The sequence below is a fragment of the Aphelocoma coerulescens genome, chromosome 2, assembly GCF_041296385.1.
Source record: "Aphelocoma coerulescens isolate FSJ_1873_10779 chromosome 2, UR_Acoe_1.0, whole genome shotgun sequence".
Classification (NCBI taxonomy): Eukaryota; Metazoa; Chordata; class Aves; order Passeriformes; family Corvidae; genus Aphelocoma; species Aphelocoma coerulescens.
Window position 1 is genome coordinate 149193133 of NC_091015.1, and position 19255 is coordinate 149212387.

Sequence of the window (19255 nt, forward strand, 5' to 3'; positions counted from 1 at the left end):
CAGTTTATTTATTATCACACGTGAAAATACTTTGTCACTTCTAGTTTTCTGCTTTCTCCTTGCTGTGCTATTTTGATCAGTCATTAGAGAAACCAAGTATGTTCTCCCTAGAACTGCAAGAGCTCAGTCTCAACTTGTGCAATGCCCTTTTTTCACTGAGTGCCCCATACTTTCGTTACAGAACCAACCCACTGAGCACCTGAAAACTTAATTTAGAGATGTACAACGGCATTAGTTAAAACACTTCCTGTATTTTATGTAAGTAAAACCATGAAAGAGGAAAAAGAAAAAGAGACATCTGAGGAATGTAAGTTACTGAAGTACAACAGAATCAATTGCTTTCTACTTTGCTGTAAGTGATGAAGTGGGTCACAGGATCATTCACCTGCTAACTAATGGAAGGAGAATCTATTGAACTTACTGATAACAGCTCACTGAAATTCACTTTTTTTTTTCCCTCCTAAAAACATTATTATGACCTGTAACAGGGAGTAAATGTGAAGTATCTCAAGTATGTTTGGGTGAGATCACACAACTTTCAATATGAAAGGAAGTAAGAAGACTGTCATCTGAAAATGGCTTGGAGATCATCCCTATGGATCTATTTGCACTTAACCTTAGACCAATATTTGTATTTTCTCCTTGAAGAATGAGTTCTGGGAAACAAAAGACAAAGATATTACAAACAAAGCACTTCCAGACACTGGAGATCAGTCTGAAGATCCTGTTATTAAAGAAATACAACTCTGCATTACATATGTAGATGGCAATAAAATATATTTTATGAAGTGTGTTTCGTGTCACAGCAGGGCTGACTGGCCAGCGTGGTTATGCTTTCATTGGCTTAGAACTTCCACAAGATTCTGTTTGACACCAAGTCTAAAAAAGTGGTAGAAGAGCTGTTCATTTAAAGGGGAGTGTCAGAATGCAGTGGTACTAACATCTGACTGTATGAAAGTTTTTGTTAAGAAAAGGGAAAAATTAATTTTGGGGGAGGAAAGGACAATATTGCTTAAAAATAAAACAAACCATAGCTCCTCTGCTTTTTAATATTTATAATACCTTTTTACCCTCAAATGATGCAATATGCCTTTGTAAAATGCAAGAGGCATGGCAGACCACAAAATTTAGCAAGATTTTCCTATCTGCAATATGCTATGGCAATCTGCCCTCAAAAGTCTAATTACCTCTTTCAAAAGTCTTGTGTGATTGTGCAAGCTGCACAATTTATTCCTAATTCTTTTTCTTCAGGGTAATAATGCTGATACTTGAAGAAAGTTTTTGCTATAAAATGAAATGGAAAAGCATTTAAACAGTCAGAACACTGCTGTGGATATCAAGTGCGTGATACACTGTGTTTCCCAGGACAGAATATTGCCTAGACTAACCACCCAGTGATGCTGGTTTGTTGGCTGAGACATCATTATCCTAATTCAGACCAATTTACAAAATGGAAACACAGCTTCTACATCCAGACCATTTGGTCATAATGTGTCACAGCTAGCACTTCGTTATGATGAACGCAGATCATTACAGTGCTCCTGAAATCCCTATTTATGTCACCACTAGAGGCTTACTCCCCTTTGCTATTTCATGCACTAAAAGTCTGCCAAACCATCCCTCCAAGGCCCTGCAGCACTTAGAAGCTTGTTTTGCAGGCTTACATGTAGGAGGGGTGGGGAATGTTTATGGTACAAGCAAGTCCTTGTGTCATCCAGTGAGTAACTTTGGAAAGTGAATGCTGTAGCTAGGTCATGCTCCCTTGTCATCACGCCTCTTAAAAGTAATATTGCATGTTAAGACTATTGAGAAATAGTGAACTTTTATGTGCTGTCTCAAAGATCTAATTGACCTCAACATTTTTGATCACATAAGTAAACACTGCATGCGTAACACAACATATAAAATGAGACTTTATCATGGTTTCTACCTGCTAGCTTCAAAATAGAAAGGCAAAAATTAGTCTTCACAGAAATTAAAGAAAGGCCAATACTATTCAGTTTAAAACTTACTATATGTCTCATTTGAAAGATTACTGTTTTTCTGTGAATTACAAAACAAAGTACATCTGCTTCTAAAAGAATTATTGCTTGAAATAAAATATTTAATGCCAGAAATGGTGTTTAGTTTGATGTCCTTATGCAGAGAAGGCTGAATACAAATTACATAGTAAAAAGCCTAGAAACCTTATGGTACTGAGGCTAAAATAATTTTTTAGAGAGAAATACCTTAATTTTAAAATTGCTAATTTCATGTAACTTGAAAACGACCATCATATGAAAACAAGTGGTGCATATTTACTTATTAAGGCTTCTGACAGTTGAATTTCATAAAAACATGAAAATAAAACTCCTTTTTAAAAATGCAAATGAAGTCCAATGGTCAAATAATTATATACAAAACAGAATAATCATGTAGAATATTCTTAATCCAGAGGACATGGGAAGCATGGAGGATACAAAGAATGTACAATATTTGTAGGTGGGTGGACATTACGCATCTACTAATTCACACTTGTGATGTCTGCATTCACCTTTGGAGCAAAATCATTTAATCAAAAAGGATTTCAGCATCAGGAAGCCATGACTTCAATTTGCAGAAATATGTTTAAATGATGAAGTATTTGGGTCACTATCTTGTTTTATATATGTGTATTTTATTGAGCTGAGTACAATCTCAATGCCAAACAAATCCAAATTGTCTGCCTCCCTTCACTTTTCCTTAAAATGTTGATAGTCACAACAATGATGGTGTTTATTAAAATACTTTACTAATTCTGGTAATTCAATATCTGGTTCCTCTGGTCTCCTGTAGGATGTGCAAGAGCTAATTCTGTGCTGTTACTCCGATTGCACTACTGAACTATTAGAAAAATGCTCTAAAAAAGCAGCCAGCACTCTCCATGTTATCCCATACTGTCCCATCAGCAATAAGGCACAAATGTAGTAGCATCAAGAGAGGTAAGGTAAAAGGTAGCTTTTTAGCAGGTGATACAGCTGGTAGTTGATTCAAACTGGTAGGAAGTAAATTATAGTTCCTGGGCAATTTATCAAAGTGCTTGAGCTGTCAGAACACCTGAGTGTTGAAAGTTTAAATCACAAGTGATCATAGCTCCTTGGCACAGTCCTCAGGTTCCCCTTCATTTGGGCATGGAACACAATTTTGAGGAAAAAATTGTGGTCACACTTAAAGTCTCTGTACTTTGTTAAAGAAAGCAAAGTAACAGCTCCCAGTGCTTTGTGCTGTGCATCGATAGTAAGAAAACCATCCCTCTGGCTATGTTTTAAAATTATTTTAGCTCAGTCTTGCACCTTTTTCAAGTAGGAGTTTTGTACCTTATTGGAGGAAAGACTTTGACACATTGTAAGACTTTGGCAAACAAATCTTGAGTATTGCTGCTTGCTTTTGGTAAAGTATCATTCTGTTTCATAAGTCATATGTCTATAGACCATTATACTTGATGATAAACTGTTTCCAGGTTGTTTTTTTAAAAATGAAATATGCATATTGGGTTAGAGGCTTTTCTCAGCACGCCTTTCTTCTGTAGGCACTTCACCTCTTAATTGTAGTAGATTTTACATTCCTGACAATAACTTTGCATGACAGTAAAATGTTATTTTGGATTTCAAAAAAATCCCAAAAATATAATCACTTTTCCTAAAAGCCTTGAATTCTGAAGATTAGATTTAATTTTTGAAAACTAAAGAATCCCTTATCCTGTGTCTGCACATTGAGGAACAGTGCTATGAAACTCCTGTGCCAACTGTTTGTATTACAGAGCCCACAGCAGCATCTGTGGAGTCAGGGCATGAGCAGCCTCCTCTCCCTGCCTGCCAGCAAGCCTGGCCGTGCAGCTGTGCCAGCACAGAGGGATATTTGTGTGCTAAACCTAAACCTGATGTAGGATACATTCCCTGCCCTTCCAGGATCCCAGTTGGCTTCTCAGGGCAGTCTACAGCCACTATTATATAATATACCCAGGATGTTTGGCAGAATCTCCTGGTTGTCCTTCAGTGCTTTCTTTTTTTTTCACATTTGTTTGCCTGTGTAGAGCACAACGTAAGAGCCCTTAAGACTTAGACATCTGAAAATGTTCTGATAGTCTATTTGGATTCTTTTCCAGAAACACTTTATTTTTATGACTTCTCTTTAAACTAAATTATCAACACTAGTACTTGGTGAGATTTCCAATTTTCTGGATAAGGCAACTAAGGTGGAAAAGCCACACCATCTTGTATCCACTTCAGGAGATTGAAAAAGAGAGAAAAATGAAAGCAAAATAATAGCTTTTCTCTCTCTCTGCTTCAACATCTGTAGTGATTGAGGTGTCTTGTATCTCCCTGAGACCCCAGGCCTGATCTTCTGAGCTTCCTCTGTCTGCAGAGGTCACCCCCTTCAGACTTGCAAGTGACCCAAGGAAAGCACTTGCTGAGAACTTCTGGTTCCAGAGCAGGGGGACAGGGTGGTATCATGGCAAGTCCTTGCATCAGACTGGCTGGGCAGGGTGAGGTGAGGGTAATGTTTTGCTCAGGTCCAGCTTAGTGTCGTATTTCCCACAGGGGCCAGCAGCAGCTGGTAATTAGGGAAAGAATACAGAAGAGGTCAAGTATGAAGGGACATTTTGCTGATATTTCCTCTGAGCTTTAGGCAGTCTGTGGCATAGCGATTTCCAGAAAGCAGAGTTTGTATTTGCATTCTTTTGCTATTTGGGTCTTGATGGAATTTCTATGATTTTTTCTATTTACTTTCTGAACCATTCATAGTTTTGCCATACACAACATCCTGTGGTAATGAATTCTGTGATTCAGTTATGTTGTGTAACAAAATGTTCCTTTTTTTAAAAAATCTTCATAGTAATTTCATTAGGTGCCCCTGCTTCTCTTATCACGAGAAATGTGAATAGTTTTTCTCTGATCTATTTTCTGCTTAGCTACTTTCTATTATTTTCTCTGCTTTCCTAGAAAGAAGCAGCTTAACACCTTTGTTGCCTTCTCAGTACATTTTCTGAGTACATTGCATCTTTTTTTGAGACAGTATGACCAGCAGTACAATCTATATTCATTTGAAGAATTTAATGAATAGTGTAACTATATTTTTTTCTAATAATTTGGTTTTTTTTCCTTTTTGATGTCAATTGACTGACATTTTCATATATCTCTACTGGATAGCTCATGTAAAGCTCATCACTGTGTGTATGTATAAACACAGTTATGCACTTAGAGGAAAACTCGTCTTTACTCTGCATTTATCAACAGTGAATTTTGCTTGCTGCTTTGTTTATGTTTTGTATTATGAAACAATTTTTTACATTTTTCAGCAGATTTTACTTTTCCACGTAATTTTGTATTCTCAGCAAACTCCATCACCTTATTCTCTACTTAGCCTAACTGTTGGGGTCTTCCCCCCCTGCCATGGAGCCCTGGGGGATGGGCCCTGGGGGGGACAGAGACGGGGTTTCCCTGCCCCAGGTCAGCCTCATTCCCGATTGGTTGGTTGGTGCTCCCCTGTGTGGGAAGGACCCTCGGGTCCCGTAATTGAGAGTTCCTCAGCAGAGCCCCGGCCATGCGGCTGGAGAAATAAACATCTCTGAAACATCTAGCAAGAATCCGTCCACATATATTTCCTTTCCACAGGACTCCTGGTTTGATATAGGCTTGTTACAGTAATCCCCGCTGTAACAAACTGGTGGAGGAATGCGGGCAAGACACCGATCCCTGAGGAAATTTGTGAGTAAAAAACCACTCTAGACCTCTCTCTTCTCATCTTGGTTTGGATATTCTCTCTGGACTATGGAAGAATCGTGGGAAATGGGGCTCTCTGAGCCACAGAAAAAAATGTATCTAGAAGTAAAAGGAATCTTTGAACAACAAAACAAAAAAGTAATGGAACCAGGAGATCTAGAACGCTTTTTTATCTGGCTTTTCAAAAGGTTCCCCTATATTTCTCGAGACTTACTTTTTGATATCGAACCTCCTGAATCTTGTGAGGGGTGTTTCTGGAATGAGATCTGGGATAAGGTATGGGATCAAAGCGAAGCTTTCCGTGCATACCTTATAATCAGGGAAGCTCTTGAAGAGCATTTGTATGGTCCCATTACCCCTAAAGCAGAAGATCATACTTCTCCCGTGGCCGAGACCGTGTGGCAGCCACCCTGGGAGCGCATGACTGCAGCCGTGCCGGTGGAGGTGCCTGTGCTGGATGCGCCCGACCCCCTCGGGAGCGCGCGCCTTATCGCGGACCCCATCCCTGTTTCGGGGTCCCCGGCCACCCGGCCGCGAGTGAGGGAGCGATGCCGCAGGCGCCGCGGGTGCCGTGGGCCACGAGCAGCCAAGAACTGGGGCTCGGCATGGCAGGCCGCTCTGAGCACACAGCTCGGAGAGCCCTGTGGAGGGAGAAGCGGCGATTTCCACAGCGACATGAGAAGCCGCGCAGCGCCGAGCCAAAACGGGGCCGCTCTCAAAGCAGCGTGGAGTTTGCGGAGCGGAACCACTCACAGGGCACGGAGCCAGCGGCGATGGCAGCGCGGGGCCGCGCAGAGCCCAGACACGCGCCAGAGCGGGGCCGCGCAGAGCCCAGACACGTGCTGGAGCAGCGCCGCTCGGACGACACAGAGCAGCCGCAACGCGAGGCCCTGGCCAAGACATTGGAGTCGGTGAGGCAGCAGCCATGCGGGACCGGCACTCACGACAAACACGCAAGCACGTGATAGGAGAATTTGTAGCCACGAAAATCACAGGAACTGTGAAATGCTACAATGTAAAAAACAACTATGGATTTATAACACGAGAATATACAGGGGAAGATTTATTCATCCATAGAACTGCCATTAAAAGGAATAGCCCTAAAAATTACCTGCAAAGTGTAGGAGATGGGGAAGTTGTTCAATTTGATATAGTGCAAGGAAAGAAGGGTTTACAAACAGCAAATGTTACTGGGCCTGGGGGTATTCCTGTCAAAGGCAGCCGTTATGCACAAAATTATAAACAATATCCATCCCAGCAACTTCCCTACCCACAGCCTAATTTCCCCTTTTACCCTATACCCAATATGAACCCTTTCCTAAGTTTACCCTATCACCAGTTTATTCCTAATCTGTTTTTCACCCCATGGCTTCCTTATACAGTTCCATTTCCCTACAATTCCTCCCCGATGCCGATGGGGGGATGAAACGGGGGAGGGAAGAAATTAAACTCTCTCCTGCATCAGTTTCTCCACAAGCATGCCCAGAGAGTTCTGTCTCCCTTCTGTCAGCCCTAAGATGTTCCACAGAATCTGTTTGGACATTTAAAGACTCGGGAGAGTGGCTTGTTTCTTGAAACTGTTCTTGTTATGTTTATCCAGTTGTTTTCATTCTCCTTTTATTAAAATAAAATGGGTGAGACCCTCTCCCTGCCATGGAGCCCTGGGAGAGGGGCCCTGGGGGGGACAGAGACAGGGTTTTCCTGCCCCTGGTCAACCTCATTCCCGATTGGTTGGTTGGTGCTCCCCAGTGTGGGAAGGACCCTCGGGTCCCGTGACTCGAGGAGTTCCTGAGCAGAGCCCCGGCCATGCAGCTGGAGAAATAAACATCTCTGAAACATCTATCAAGAATCTGTCCACATATATTTCCTTTCCACGGGACTCCTGGTTTGATATATGCTTGTTACAGTAATCCCTACTGTAACACCTAACAATGCAGTAAGTTCAAAAGCATGCATCTCTGTTGGGCTGCATTGAGAATCCTTCTCCCTCTGTTGTGAAGTCTGGCCTCTTGCTTACTGTACATTATTAAATGTACATATTAAATGATTAGCCATCTCATCCTACAACAGCTTCATTTCCTTGCTGCAGGACTTTGTAAAAAGCTTCCTGAAAATATAAGTACACTGCTATCAACAGATTATTCTTATCCACATGATTATTGACTCCTATAGAAAAACTGTAGATTTGCCAACCAAGACTTAAAACATTTCTTGATTCTTTGCTGTTTTACTTACCCAGATGTCTTCTAACTTTATTATTACAATTTAATTTCTTCATGAAGTCCTGAGTAATACCAGAGGTCCTTTAATACCACAGAGTCCATTAAAGCGTTCTGTGCAAAAAAACCCCCAAAAAAGCCCCAAAACAAAAAGAAAATTACTGGGCATATATAACAAGTCTAAAATATTAAAAGGTTATGGTGCTGGTTTTTTTCAGAATTGCTTTAGTGATCCCATACCCAAGGCAGGACTTCAACACCAGATTAGCAGGAACTTGCGAGGCAAGCTCCAATTCAAATAACTGAATTTTTCCTTTGTATTTAATACAAAAATAGATCAAGGCTAGACAACAGTTATTTATCCCTTCTCTTCTCACTGAGGTTTGCTGACCTTTCTAAGGTTCATGACTAAACTAGTATGCTGTATGTATTTCCAACATAGCATAATTCATTAATATTAGTATCTATAGTTGGAAGGAATAAACTTTTGACTTCTGAAAAATACAACAGCCTGTTTCCTTGATAAAAAGCATGTCACTAGTGCTTACTCTTAACCACTGTCAGTCAAGTCACTTACAAATTCTGAGTCTTGATCTTAAAGCACTGGTGTAAAAAACCTTGACAGATAACCATTAATTACCTATGGAAAGAACAGTTCCTTTGGGATTTTGTAGACAATATATGTTCACAATATTTCATTCTCAGATGAAATACAAGGAAAACAGTGAGACATGCCTTTAGTAATTTTAAATGAAGCCTACAGAAGATCCCACCTAAACAAAGAGAGGGAAATTAATGAGAGGCAAGTAGGATCTGTAAAGCTGTGTATGTGCATAGGTTCTCAATGGTGTGTACAGCCTTGCAGCTAAATGCGGCTGAACACGAGATTTCAAATCATTTCAGGGAAAATTGTGACAGTAATAAGACAGTAAAATGTGGGAGAGACATAAGAGCTAAGATATGAAAGTTTTGGGGAAAAACTACTGTATAAAGTTTCTTAATTCAGAGATAATACAGTAATGGACAGCCTTCAAATGATTTAGCTAGCTAGAAGCAATGGATTTGATTTTTGAGGATAAATTGTAGTAATTATCCCCAAAAGAACAGAGTGAGTAACCATCCACAAGTTTTCTACGTGATATTATGGGAGCAAATGAATCAGGCATACACTTGTGATGTGGTGCCAGTGGGGGAGGGGAGAGACACCAGATGTTCCTTAAGAAGCAAGAGTTAACAAGAAAGAAAAAGCAGAACTTCCTCCTAGTAAGATCAACATATTTCTGGGTTTTCATTCAAAAGAAAATTTCAGGAATGTCCTGCACAGACTTACGTGGCTCAGGAAAAGGTATGTACAAAAGGCTTTCATATACTTACTTTACTTAAGGGAAACAACCACAAAAAAAGAGGTAGCAAAGACTGGAACAGAATTCAGTCTTTTTTTAACTAATCTTTAATCCTAGAATGCCTAAGCAGGAGCAAGTAAAATAGAAATTCAGTAATTCTTATTAAAATAAAAAATTTGCAATCAAAAGGATCAGCTGTTGCCATTAGCCTTATTCTGGTTTATGATAAATTCTAACGTTATTTTGGACCCATTTCTCTAGTAAATATCACTGTACTTTAGATGGCATTTCTACACAGAACTGACATTATGTGTCTGCTCATCACTGTTCTTAAGCCTGTGTTTTCCAGATGTCTGAAAAGAATGATTTTGAAAAGATTGAAAAGATCCTGTATCTTAGATATCTTCAGGTCTAAAGGTTGCAATGGAAACACATAACCTATAACTCAAAGCCATAATGTTTTCTGAACTGGAAACCAATCTGGTGCCAACCAAATATAGTGGGAGTATGTGACAAGCAATTGATTGTTTCTTCAAAGAGAAATATATATAATGAAATATATATAATGAATATATATATGAATATAATGAAACCTGTTCATTATATCACTTTTAAGACATTATTAAAAATTAATAATGATATTAACATGTATATTACTATGAAGATTATTAATCCCAAAAAGGACTGTAGATTTCTAAATTATGTGGCTTTTCCTGTAAACCTGAGGAATACAGCTGGTCATGAGGTGGAGAGAGATTGATCACAAAGCATTCTTCATGTTAATGCTCTGAATCAATGCTTTCGTTTGAAACCTGAGTTGTGTTATGATTGCTTAGTCTTCAGAAATGGTATAGAACCAGACTGAACTTTCCCAACTGTATCCTACCAGAGGGACATTCTATTTATTTTGAACCAGTCAGTCAATGTGAAAGTGAATTGGAATCTGGGTCTGTTGTTTCTGAGCAAGTATGAGCAACTTCCTTACAGGAATACAGTGCATTAACAACTTGATAAGCATTTAGGGAGTGTTAAGGAAAAAATAGTTACAGTTATACTGCAAAAAGGAAAAAAAAAAGGATTAAGTCAATAATGTTTGCTTAAGATTCAAATATCTGATGAATAATCAATTTTCTGAGCACCTTTCATAAGCAATTATTTATCATTTGCATAATTTATGCTTCTGTGGAGGTTGAGATTAGCTAGTAAATACTATGGAATCACCAACTACACTGTCACTGTTTTCCATGTTCAGTTGCAAAACACATGATGAAAGAAAAAAATGTCTGAGTCGATGACACAAAAGGAGATGTGTCTGCTGAAAACTGACTCTTCAGCAAGGGCCATAACTAGTGAACATACCTTAAACTGCATGGAGGTCTCTATGAACATGCATTCATACCCCCTGGAGTCCAAATTCAATTTCATACAACTCCCTGAAAGAATAGAATGTTCTGTTTATAATAAGACACTATTGACCAGATAAATATGAACTGAAGACCTGGAAGTCATTTCATTATTATTTGATAAGGTATTCTATATAAAGAGCTGTGTAATTACAGCTGACAGTAAAGTTCTGCCATAAACATGGAAAAGTCCCCATTTGACATGCATGTGTTCTCAAGGCCGTATTTGAAAAGTCCCATGTTGTTATCACTGATACACTGACAAATGTTGACATGCTGTTGTAGAATGGATCATTTCAACATCCAAACGTAAGTATACTTTGAGAAAATAAGAAAAATACATATTTAGTAGCCTTAGAATATCCATTTTTGTAATAGTCCAGAGAGAATATCCAAACCAAGGCGAGAAGAGAGAGATCTAGAGTGGTTTTTACTCATGAATTTTCTGTCCTTAGGGATCGGTGTCTTGCCCATTTGTTACAGCAGGGATACTGCAACACATGTATCAAACAAGGAGGCCCATGGAAAAGAAATATCTATGGACTGATTCTTGCTAGATGTTTCAGAGATGTTTATTTCTCCAGCCACATGGCCGGGGCTCTGCCGAGGAACTGCGGCAATCATGGGACCCGAGGGTCCTTTGCCCGCGCAGGGGAACACAAAACAACCAATGGGGAACGAGGCTGACCAGGGGCAGGGAAACCCCGTGCCTCCCTCAGGGCCCCTCTCCCAGGGCTACATGGCAGGGGGGGAGGGACCCCAACACTAATTCTTTCACTGTTTTATGAAAAAGAAGAGCATAAATACAAGTTGGATAGTGACTATGATTTTATAATTTTGCAGAGAAGATGGGTAACTGCAGGCAACAAAGCTTGTTATTTACCTGAATCTCTGAAAATTCAGACCATATGCAACTGAAATTGGGTACTTCCAAAAGTGTTGAAAAATTGTGGCATGTTTTTGAAATCTGATAAAATTATTTTGCAAAATGAAGTTGAGTAAAATACCCTCAATTCATACTCACTTCTACTGGGTTTCATATGCTTAGTATGCATTCCTGTAACTATGCTATGTATGCCCGTATAAAACACTTGTGAATCAATTAACATTTTTCATATATGTGTTACAGTAATGTCCCAGATTTAAACTGTACATTTTATTTCCATGGTGTTTCTATCTTTACTATCTAAATTTAAATTATTGTATGAAGATTTTTGAAATCTGGCTAGAAAAGCAAAAATTGCTTTGTCCTCAAAGGTGAAATGGACTGGTTGGGTTGTCCTAATTATAAATAGTCTCACTTGGATTAGGTTATATACCAAAAAAACAAAACCATAATATTTATGTATTCAACTTCTTGGTAAGAAGACAAAATCACACAGTGAATGCTACAGTATTTAGCTATTATGAAATTAAACTTAAGGAGCAGTGCATCTTTTGATGCTAAAATATATCATAGGGGTAAACTGAGGTGGCCAGGGTCCAAATGTTCTCCTCAGCCTGGACAAACCTCATATCTGGGTGTGGTGCCTTTATTTTATACAGCTCCTTAAGATATTAAAGATTTATTGAGCCAGGTTTTAAATACTAACACAGTAGGGAGTTTGATATAGTTTTCTACTGAGAAAACAACTCTCCTAAAAGAGATGCTGTTATTGCTTCCTGTCTTTTTCAGTGTCATATCAAGAGTAATTGCATACAAAAAATAACCTATACTTGAAGTGTCCCAGTCCAGAATCAAGGACTACCAAATTCCCTTGTTGCCCATTTTTATTCTGTCTCATCCCTTCAGTGTGACATTTTCTGCTGAACAGTGAACAGCATCAGTGGTCAAGGTAGAGACTGGGCCCCATGTCATTTCAATCTTGCAGGGAGCTGGTTAGTAGAATCAGAATTATATCCCTACCTGCTGAAGTCTGAAATTCCAGGTCTGCCATTTCTGAAACTAGTATGCAGATGGGACTTTCTTTCTTGTTGAGTGTCTAATCTGAAGAGGATGTGGTACTGTGAAACCTTATGAACAGCCACACCTAACCCACAGTTCTCTGTGAAGAACCTGCTTTAAACACACCCATTTACTTAGTGTCATCTACTGGTTATCTCTTTTCAACTTCTCCCAAATTTATACTGACAATGAATTTCCCTTTGGAGTAATTTGAAACTTCTTAATCACAGAAACAGAACTGTGCAAATGTTTTTTGCTTCTAGAACTGTGTACTTCCATACTTCATCATTCAAATTAGTTTGCTCCTAGGGAAATAGGCCTGAGAATGTGGGAGTTCTGCATGCCTGAGTTCTGGTCCCTCCTTCAGGGACTGTACATGCATTCTGCATTCTGTTTAATTTTTACTGAAACAGCATTGGAAACAGACTGCAGTATGTTTTTCTGTGTCTTAAGAGTTTACCTTTTTTTCACAAGGAAAAAAAACCCAATGATTCCTGAACTATTTTGCATTACTAAAAACTAAAACATTACTTTATTTTACATTACTAAAAACAGGTTTCATTAAAAATTAAGAAAGACGTTAGGCTTTTAAGATGCTCTAATTCAAATTCATATTTTTGCCAATTATGGGTTTTGCAACCACATAAATGGTACTGTCTTGACCAGAGGTGGTAGTTCAGAATACTTAACAAAGGCATGCAGCATCCTCATAGCATTACATGACAATCAGTGCTTCCAGAATGACTAAGGAAGCTTAAATGGGGCATTTGGTTCAAGCTGCCAGAATGACATACTTGCCTAGAGGTTGTTTATATACAAATGAACGCTGAGTAATTGCCAAATGACTGACAACAAGACAGTCACCTCGGAAAGCATGTACAAACTTCTTTTCTCACAAAATAGAATAAGGGGTTTGTGTCAGTGCCTGGTGCACTTGTGCCTGCAGCTTGGTAGTTCTACGAATTTGGCAAGACATATTGCGAGAGGCCCATATCCTGTACAGCAGGCACATGAACTGGCCCAGCCCTAACAAAGTTGCACAGCCTCTGCTGGCATTTTGCTGGATTAGTTGCTACAATTTGCACTTATTTTCACAAGCAACAAATCTGTCTGAAGTAATACCACTACCACTTGCTATGTTTTTATCTTTTTTTTGTCATTTGAAATACTTTTATATGTATATTCAGTTCTCGATAATATTCTCTCCTCATTGTGTTCTTTTCTATTTGACTAAAATGGATCCCTGCTCTCTTTCCTCTACCCCATCAATTCTTTTAATATGCAGCTCAATCAGCTCTACCTGCTCCCTCTGGTTTAGGACTTTGAGATCTAGCAACAAGACCAGGTTGTGCAATAGATTAGCATAATCTAGGACTTGGAGATCTAGCAACAAGACCAGGTTGTGCAATAGATTAGCATAATGTGTTATTAAATATTACATCATAAATGGAGAAATATTCTGGCAGACACTTTTGTAGCTAGCGAACGTGGGTTTGTGTATAATACCAATATGAAGGCATCTCTATTTGTGCCACAGTTTGACTTCTCATTTTGAGCTAATGTACACTGGCACTGAAGACACAGAGGCTGGCATGAAACTTCCTCTCTCTCTCCCTCCCTCTTTCTATTCTCCCAGCCACTTCTACTCTTCTGTTGTTTTGCAACTTGTGCTTCTACAGGCATTTACACACAACCAGATCTGGAGATCTAACTGGGGATAATTATAACCTCAAAACAAAATAATAACAAATTAACAAAAAAAGCTTAGCTTTTACTAAACTAAAAGGTACTTTTAAATGGATCATCTTTACAACCCAGTTCATTCACCTGCCAAATGAATCCTTGTGCTTACATTCTTAGCATGGGAACAGAAACAAGCAATTAAGAGCAGGTAGGACCAGTTCCTTTTTCTCGAGGGACAGTTTTAAGTGGCTGAGTTACAGAGATACTCTTCTGCACTGATGCCACCAGGAGATAAACCCGGAAGAGATCCTTGTTGCACATTCAGAGATCACACACAGATTTATTAGTCCTCCTTAGCAAAATCCTGGTTGTTTCTAGGCATTTTGAGGACAGAAAGGTAGAATGATCTGTAAAGGTGTTCAAAATCAATATAAGTGTAAAAAATTATAAATATTGTAGAACCCATTTTTATTTGGTTTAGCTTTACAGCAAAAGGGACACACATTGCTTATGTATGTAGTGTTCATGTTGCTCCTACCAATTAAAAAGTTGAGGAATGCTGCAAAGCTTTTCAGATGGAAATACAGGCTATAATCTTAAGTACCAGCACATTAGATTTTTAAAGTGACACAGGATTAAGTGGTCAGTTTTCAGAGCAGAGAGCTTTGTCAAAAATCTTGCTACCACAGGTGTGGTACAACTAATGCACAACCAAGTTGAAACAGCATCTTAAAGTACATAAGAGTACTACTGGATGTTTGTGTTGATGATGTCTACTGAAGTATTGTAGAATGGTTTGGGTAGGAAGGGTCCTTAAAGGCCATCTAATTCCAGCCCCCTGTCCTGGGCAGAGACACCTTCCACTACACCAGGTTGCTCAAAGCTCTGTCCATCCTGGCATGGAACAATTCCAGGGACGGGGAATCTACAGCTTCTCTGGGCAACCTGTGTCAGTGCCTCACCACTCACAGTAAAGAATTTCTTCCTAATATCTAAACCTGACCTCATTCAATTTAAGGCCATCACCCCTTGTGAAAAGTCCTTCTCTGACACTCTTGTAGGTCCCCTGTAGGTAGTGGAAGGTGCTCTAAGGTCTTCTGGAGCCCTCTCTTCTCCAGACTGCACCCCAACCCTCTCAGTCTGTCTTTATAGGAGAGGTGCTTCAGCCCTTAGATCATCTTTGTGGCCCTCCAATGGACTGGTTCAAACAGGTCTCTGTCCTTGTGTCAGGGGCTCCAGAGCTGAATGCAGTGCTCCAGGTGGTGTCTCCAGGTGGGAGAGCAGAGTAGAAGGGGAGAGTCCCCTCCCTCGACCAGCTGGCCACACTTCTCTTGATGTAGCCCAGGATAAAGTTGGTTTTCTGGGCTGCAAGGACCCATTAAAGCTCATGCTGAGCTTCTCATCAACGAACTATCCCTCAAGTCCTTCTCACCAGTGCTCCTCTCTGCTCAGCCTGTTTTTGTGCTTGGGATTACCCTGACCTCATAACTGCCCTGTTGCACTTCATCAGGTTTGCCTGGACCCGCTTCTCAAGGTCCTAATGCAGCTGGTGTGGGGTTAGTAGCTCTGACCGAGGAAGCTGTGACCGGTCCCGAGAGATGGTCCCAAAAGAGATTGCCTTCCCGGGGCCCGGTGTCTTCCCTCAGCTGCTGGCTGGAGGGCCCGTGCAGAGGCTGTCAGCTCTTTAGTGATTGTCAGCTCGTGATTTCAGCTCAGCTCTGCAGGGCAGCCTCCAGGCCAAACCAGGGAGAGAGAGACGAGAGGCCCGTGGCAGCTTTATTAGTTGGTGAAGGGGAAGCCAGGGACGAGCATCTCTCTGCCCTCTCAGGGGCAGGGTGGGTATCAGAGGGTAAGGGCCAATGGGCTACAAAGGATCTGCATAGGGTCTCCCAGAGGATTCTGGGTTTGCTTTCTTCTCACCGTAAGTGAAAGTGGCTGCCTTTCCAGGGGAGTTCTGCTGGGAGATTGAGCAATCTCCTTGTCTCAGCAGACATCCCTCCAGGGCGGGGGCTGGGCATACCCTACAAGGTCCCTCTGGATGGGAAGTACTATAGCTCTGACTATATTCTTTACAATGTAATAACAGTTTAATATTAATTATTGTATTATAGCAATGCCTTGAAATTTTATCAGTAGTTTATGAGTGTCATGCATCTTAACAAGTACTATTACTTTTCTGAGCACTGATACCTAAATCTTGGTTTTTATAGTTAAAACAGTTTAACTGAAGAATTTGTTCTTGCTAAGTAAAAACATTGCTAAATGGATGCTTTTGAGGATAGACAATGATTTTCAATACTATAGAAAAACACATTGCAGTAAGAAGTAGTCTTTTTATAGTTCAGTTAGACTATTTGTGAGGAAAGCTGATGAAAGCAGCTAAAATAAATTCATGGTATCAAACATTTACCTTGAATGCTTCACCAAAATGCTATCTGAATCTGTAGCCTCTATTACTGCAATATAATGAAAAAACACTGCCTTAAGTTGCGCCAAGGGAAGTTTAGATTGGATGTTAGGAAAAATTCCTTCACCAAAAGGGTTGTCAAGCCCATGCTGCCCATGGAAGTGGTAGAGTTACCACTGGAGGCCGTGGCACTTAGGGACATGGTTTAGTGGTTGACTTGGCAGTGCTGGATTAACAGCTGGACTTGATGATCTAAAAGGTCTTTTCTAACCTACAAAATTTTATGATTCTATAAATATGAATCTGAAAGACAAAAAAAAAAAAAAAAAGACAGGACTATTTCAAACCACAGAAGAAATACATGCAATGAATACAATAGCAGAGGTGTGTATGTGGCTGGAATACTGGTGGGCAACTGATCTTGAAGTTTAAAATGTGCTGATCACCACATTTATAAACACATTTCTCATGCAAAGATGTTATAGATTTTGTCTAAAATAGAATCAACAGGGCAAAAGACCAATCATAACTTTTTCATGTCAGAAACACTGTCATAAAATGAAAACTAATTATAATGCTCAGGGCAAGACAGATCTAGTTGGCAGAACAGTTTATATTCTAAACATCTAGTGGTACTTAGACCATGCAGTGACTACAGTTCCAGATTTATTCACTAGAATTAGAGCACACAGGTTACACATCCATTTCTACTGGCAGATCTTGGGGGAAGGGAGGGGGAGCTAATTCTGTTAAAATTTTCTTGTTGTCTTTCAGTGAAAAAGTTTTGTTTGAAAAACGTCTTGAACATCATTATCTCCTGAGCAAGAACTGATTTGAGTAGTAGAAAGGTTGATTTGAGTGTACTGTTTAAATCAAGTAACCCTCAGAAATCAGCACTCCAAAATGCTGACGTTAAACTCTGATTTAATTGAACAGCTGCTACAAGTGAATAGGAGTTGAAATAGCTCAGCACTTTGTTCGACTGTTCTGCATGTACACAATAGATTTGGCTCAACAAGAGCATTTTTTATTAAACAATGCCTTCATTTGCAGCTAGATGCAGCATATAATTTTATCTTACTCACATTAGAATATAAGCACATTAGCTTACAGTTCTGTCTTCTCAAGGTCTATGGCACAGGTATAAATATGGCTGCTTTTTCAGCCTCAATACGTGCAGAACACATCATAAGTCAGAGCTTAATAATGAGATTCAGTGCTTAGGTATTTCTTTTTCTGTGAAACTGTTGGATCATGTTTTAATTGGTTTTATTTTTTTCAAAATTTAAAAAGTTCCAAGAATTATGGGGATAAAGAATGCAAAGGCACAAATGAACACCACAAATCAAATGTCTTTTTCAAAAAGAAAGAAAAAGTGCAAACCTAGTAAGTTTTGCTGGAAGCCTAAAGTGACCTAGTCGGTTCAAAGGTTGAGTTGGGTATCAATGTTGGCAAACACTCAAAGGAGGGCACCGGGACATGGCTGGCTGGCACAAGCCAAGGACGATGCCGTCCCATGGCAGAGACACTGAGGGAGAAAGGGGTCAAAAACAGAGCAGCAAAACCACACAGTGTCGTGGCTGTCCTGTTTTACACTTAGAGTGGAAAAACACATCCTCATATCCACGACTGTGAGAGGATTTAAAAGAAGAAGAAAAACTTTAATTTTCTGTGAGATGATTAAAAGCAAAAGATTGCCTTGATTTTCATGCTTGGGAACGCTGAGACAGGAAAGCTGAAAGTTCATAGAAAGCGCTGCAGCACATGGTTGTAAAACAACGAGCTTCCACGAACCAGAACCAACTCCCCGAACTCTGGGTGAGTCCCTGAAGACGCAGAGGTGGCCGTGAGCCTGCCCGAGGCCAGAAGGAAGCGGTGCCCCGCTGACAGAGGCGCTCGGCAGCCGCCGGCTGCTCCCGCCCGGCCCCGGCCCCGCCCGCGGCGGCGGCGCGGCCCCTTTAAAAGGGGGCGGGGCCGGCCCAAAGTTTGCCCAAGTTGCGGCGCGGGCCGGCGGCGCGCGGGTCCCGGCCCGGCCATGGCGCCCCCCGGCCGGTAGCGCCGCCATGGACTCGCTGACCGCCCTCACCGGCAAGGGCGGCCGCCTGCTCCGCGGCACCGCCAGCCGCCTCTGGGGCGCCGTGCCCGGCGGCCTCCGCCATGGCCGCTGCCAGGACGGCCGGAGCCGCGGGGAGCCGGGCCCCGCCGAGCCGGGCCCCGCCAAGCCGACGGCAGGTACCGCTGGGGAAGGGGCTGAGGCGCGGGGGTAGCCGGGGTGTAACAGCGGGCAGCGGGCGGCCTGGGCCTCCCCGGGCAGCGGGCTCGGCTCCTCGCCCCTTCCGAGCCTTCCTGGAGTGCGAGAGCTTCGGGGGGAAGCGAGAGCGAGCGGGAGCAGCAGGGGGGAGAGGGTCTCTTCCCAGCCGGCAGCGGCCCCGCCGTGCCCCGGGCTCGCAGCCGAGCCGGTCAGGGAGACCGTCAGCGGCTGGTGCCCCGCTCCCGGGGCGGCTCTGAGCGGCG

General features: G+C 41.2%; 1 protein-coding gene across 9 annotated transcripts in view; it reads left to right on the plus strand.

The window, feature by feature from the left end:
* The window catches only part of OXR1 (oxidation resistance 1), a 275796-nt gene that overhangs the window by 179577 nt on the left and 76964 nt on the right, over nt 1–19255 (plus strand). Inside the window, exon 1 of one of the 9 annotated variants that reach the window (XM_069005348.1) lies at nt 15748–15844. The exons of 7 other annotated variants lie outside the window; for them this stretch is intronic. Coding sequence is in view for 1 of the 2 variants with exons in the window: in XM_069005344.1 (XP_068861445.1) it covers nt 18805–18973 (169 nt within the window). In the remaining variant the exon portion in view is untranslated. Of the gene's footprint in view, nt 1–15747; nt 15845–18736; nt 18974–19255 lie in introns of those variants that run through there. One more of the 9 variants, XM_069005344.1, reaches the window with a different exon arrangement.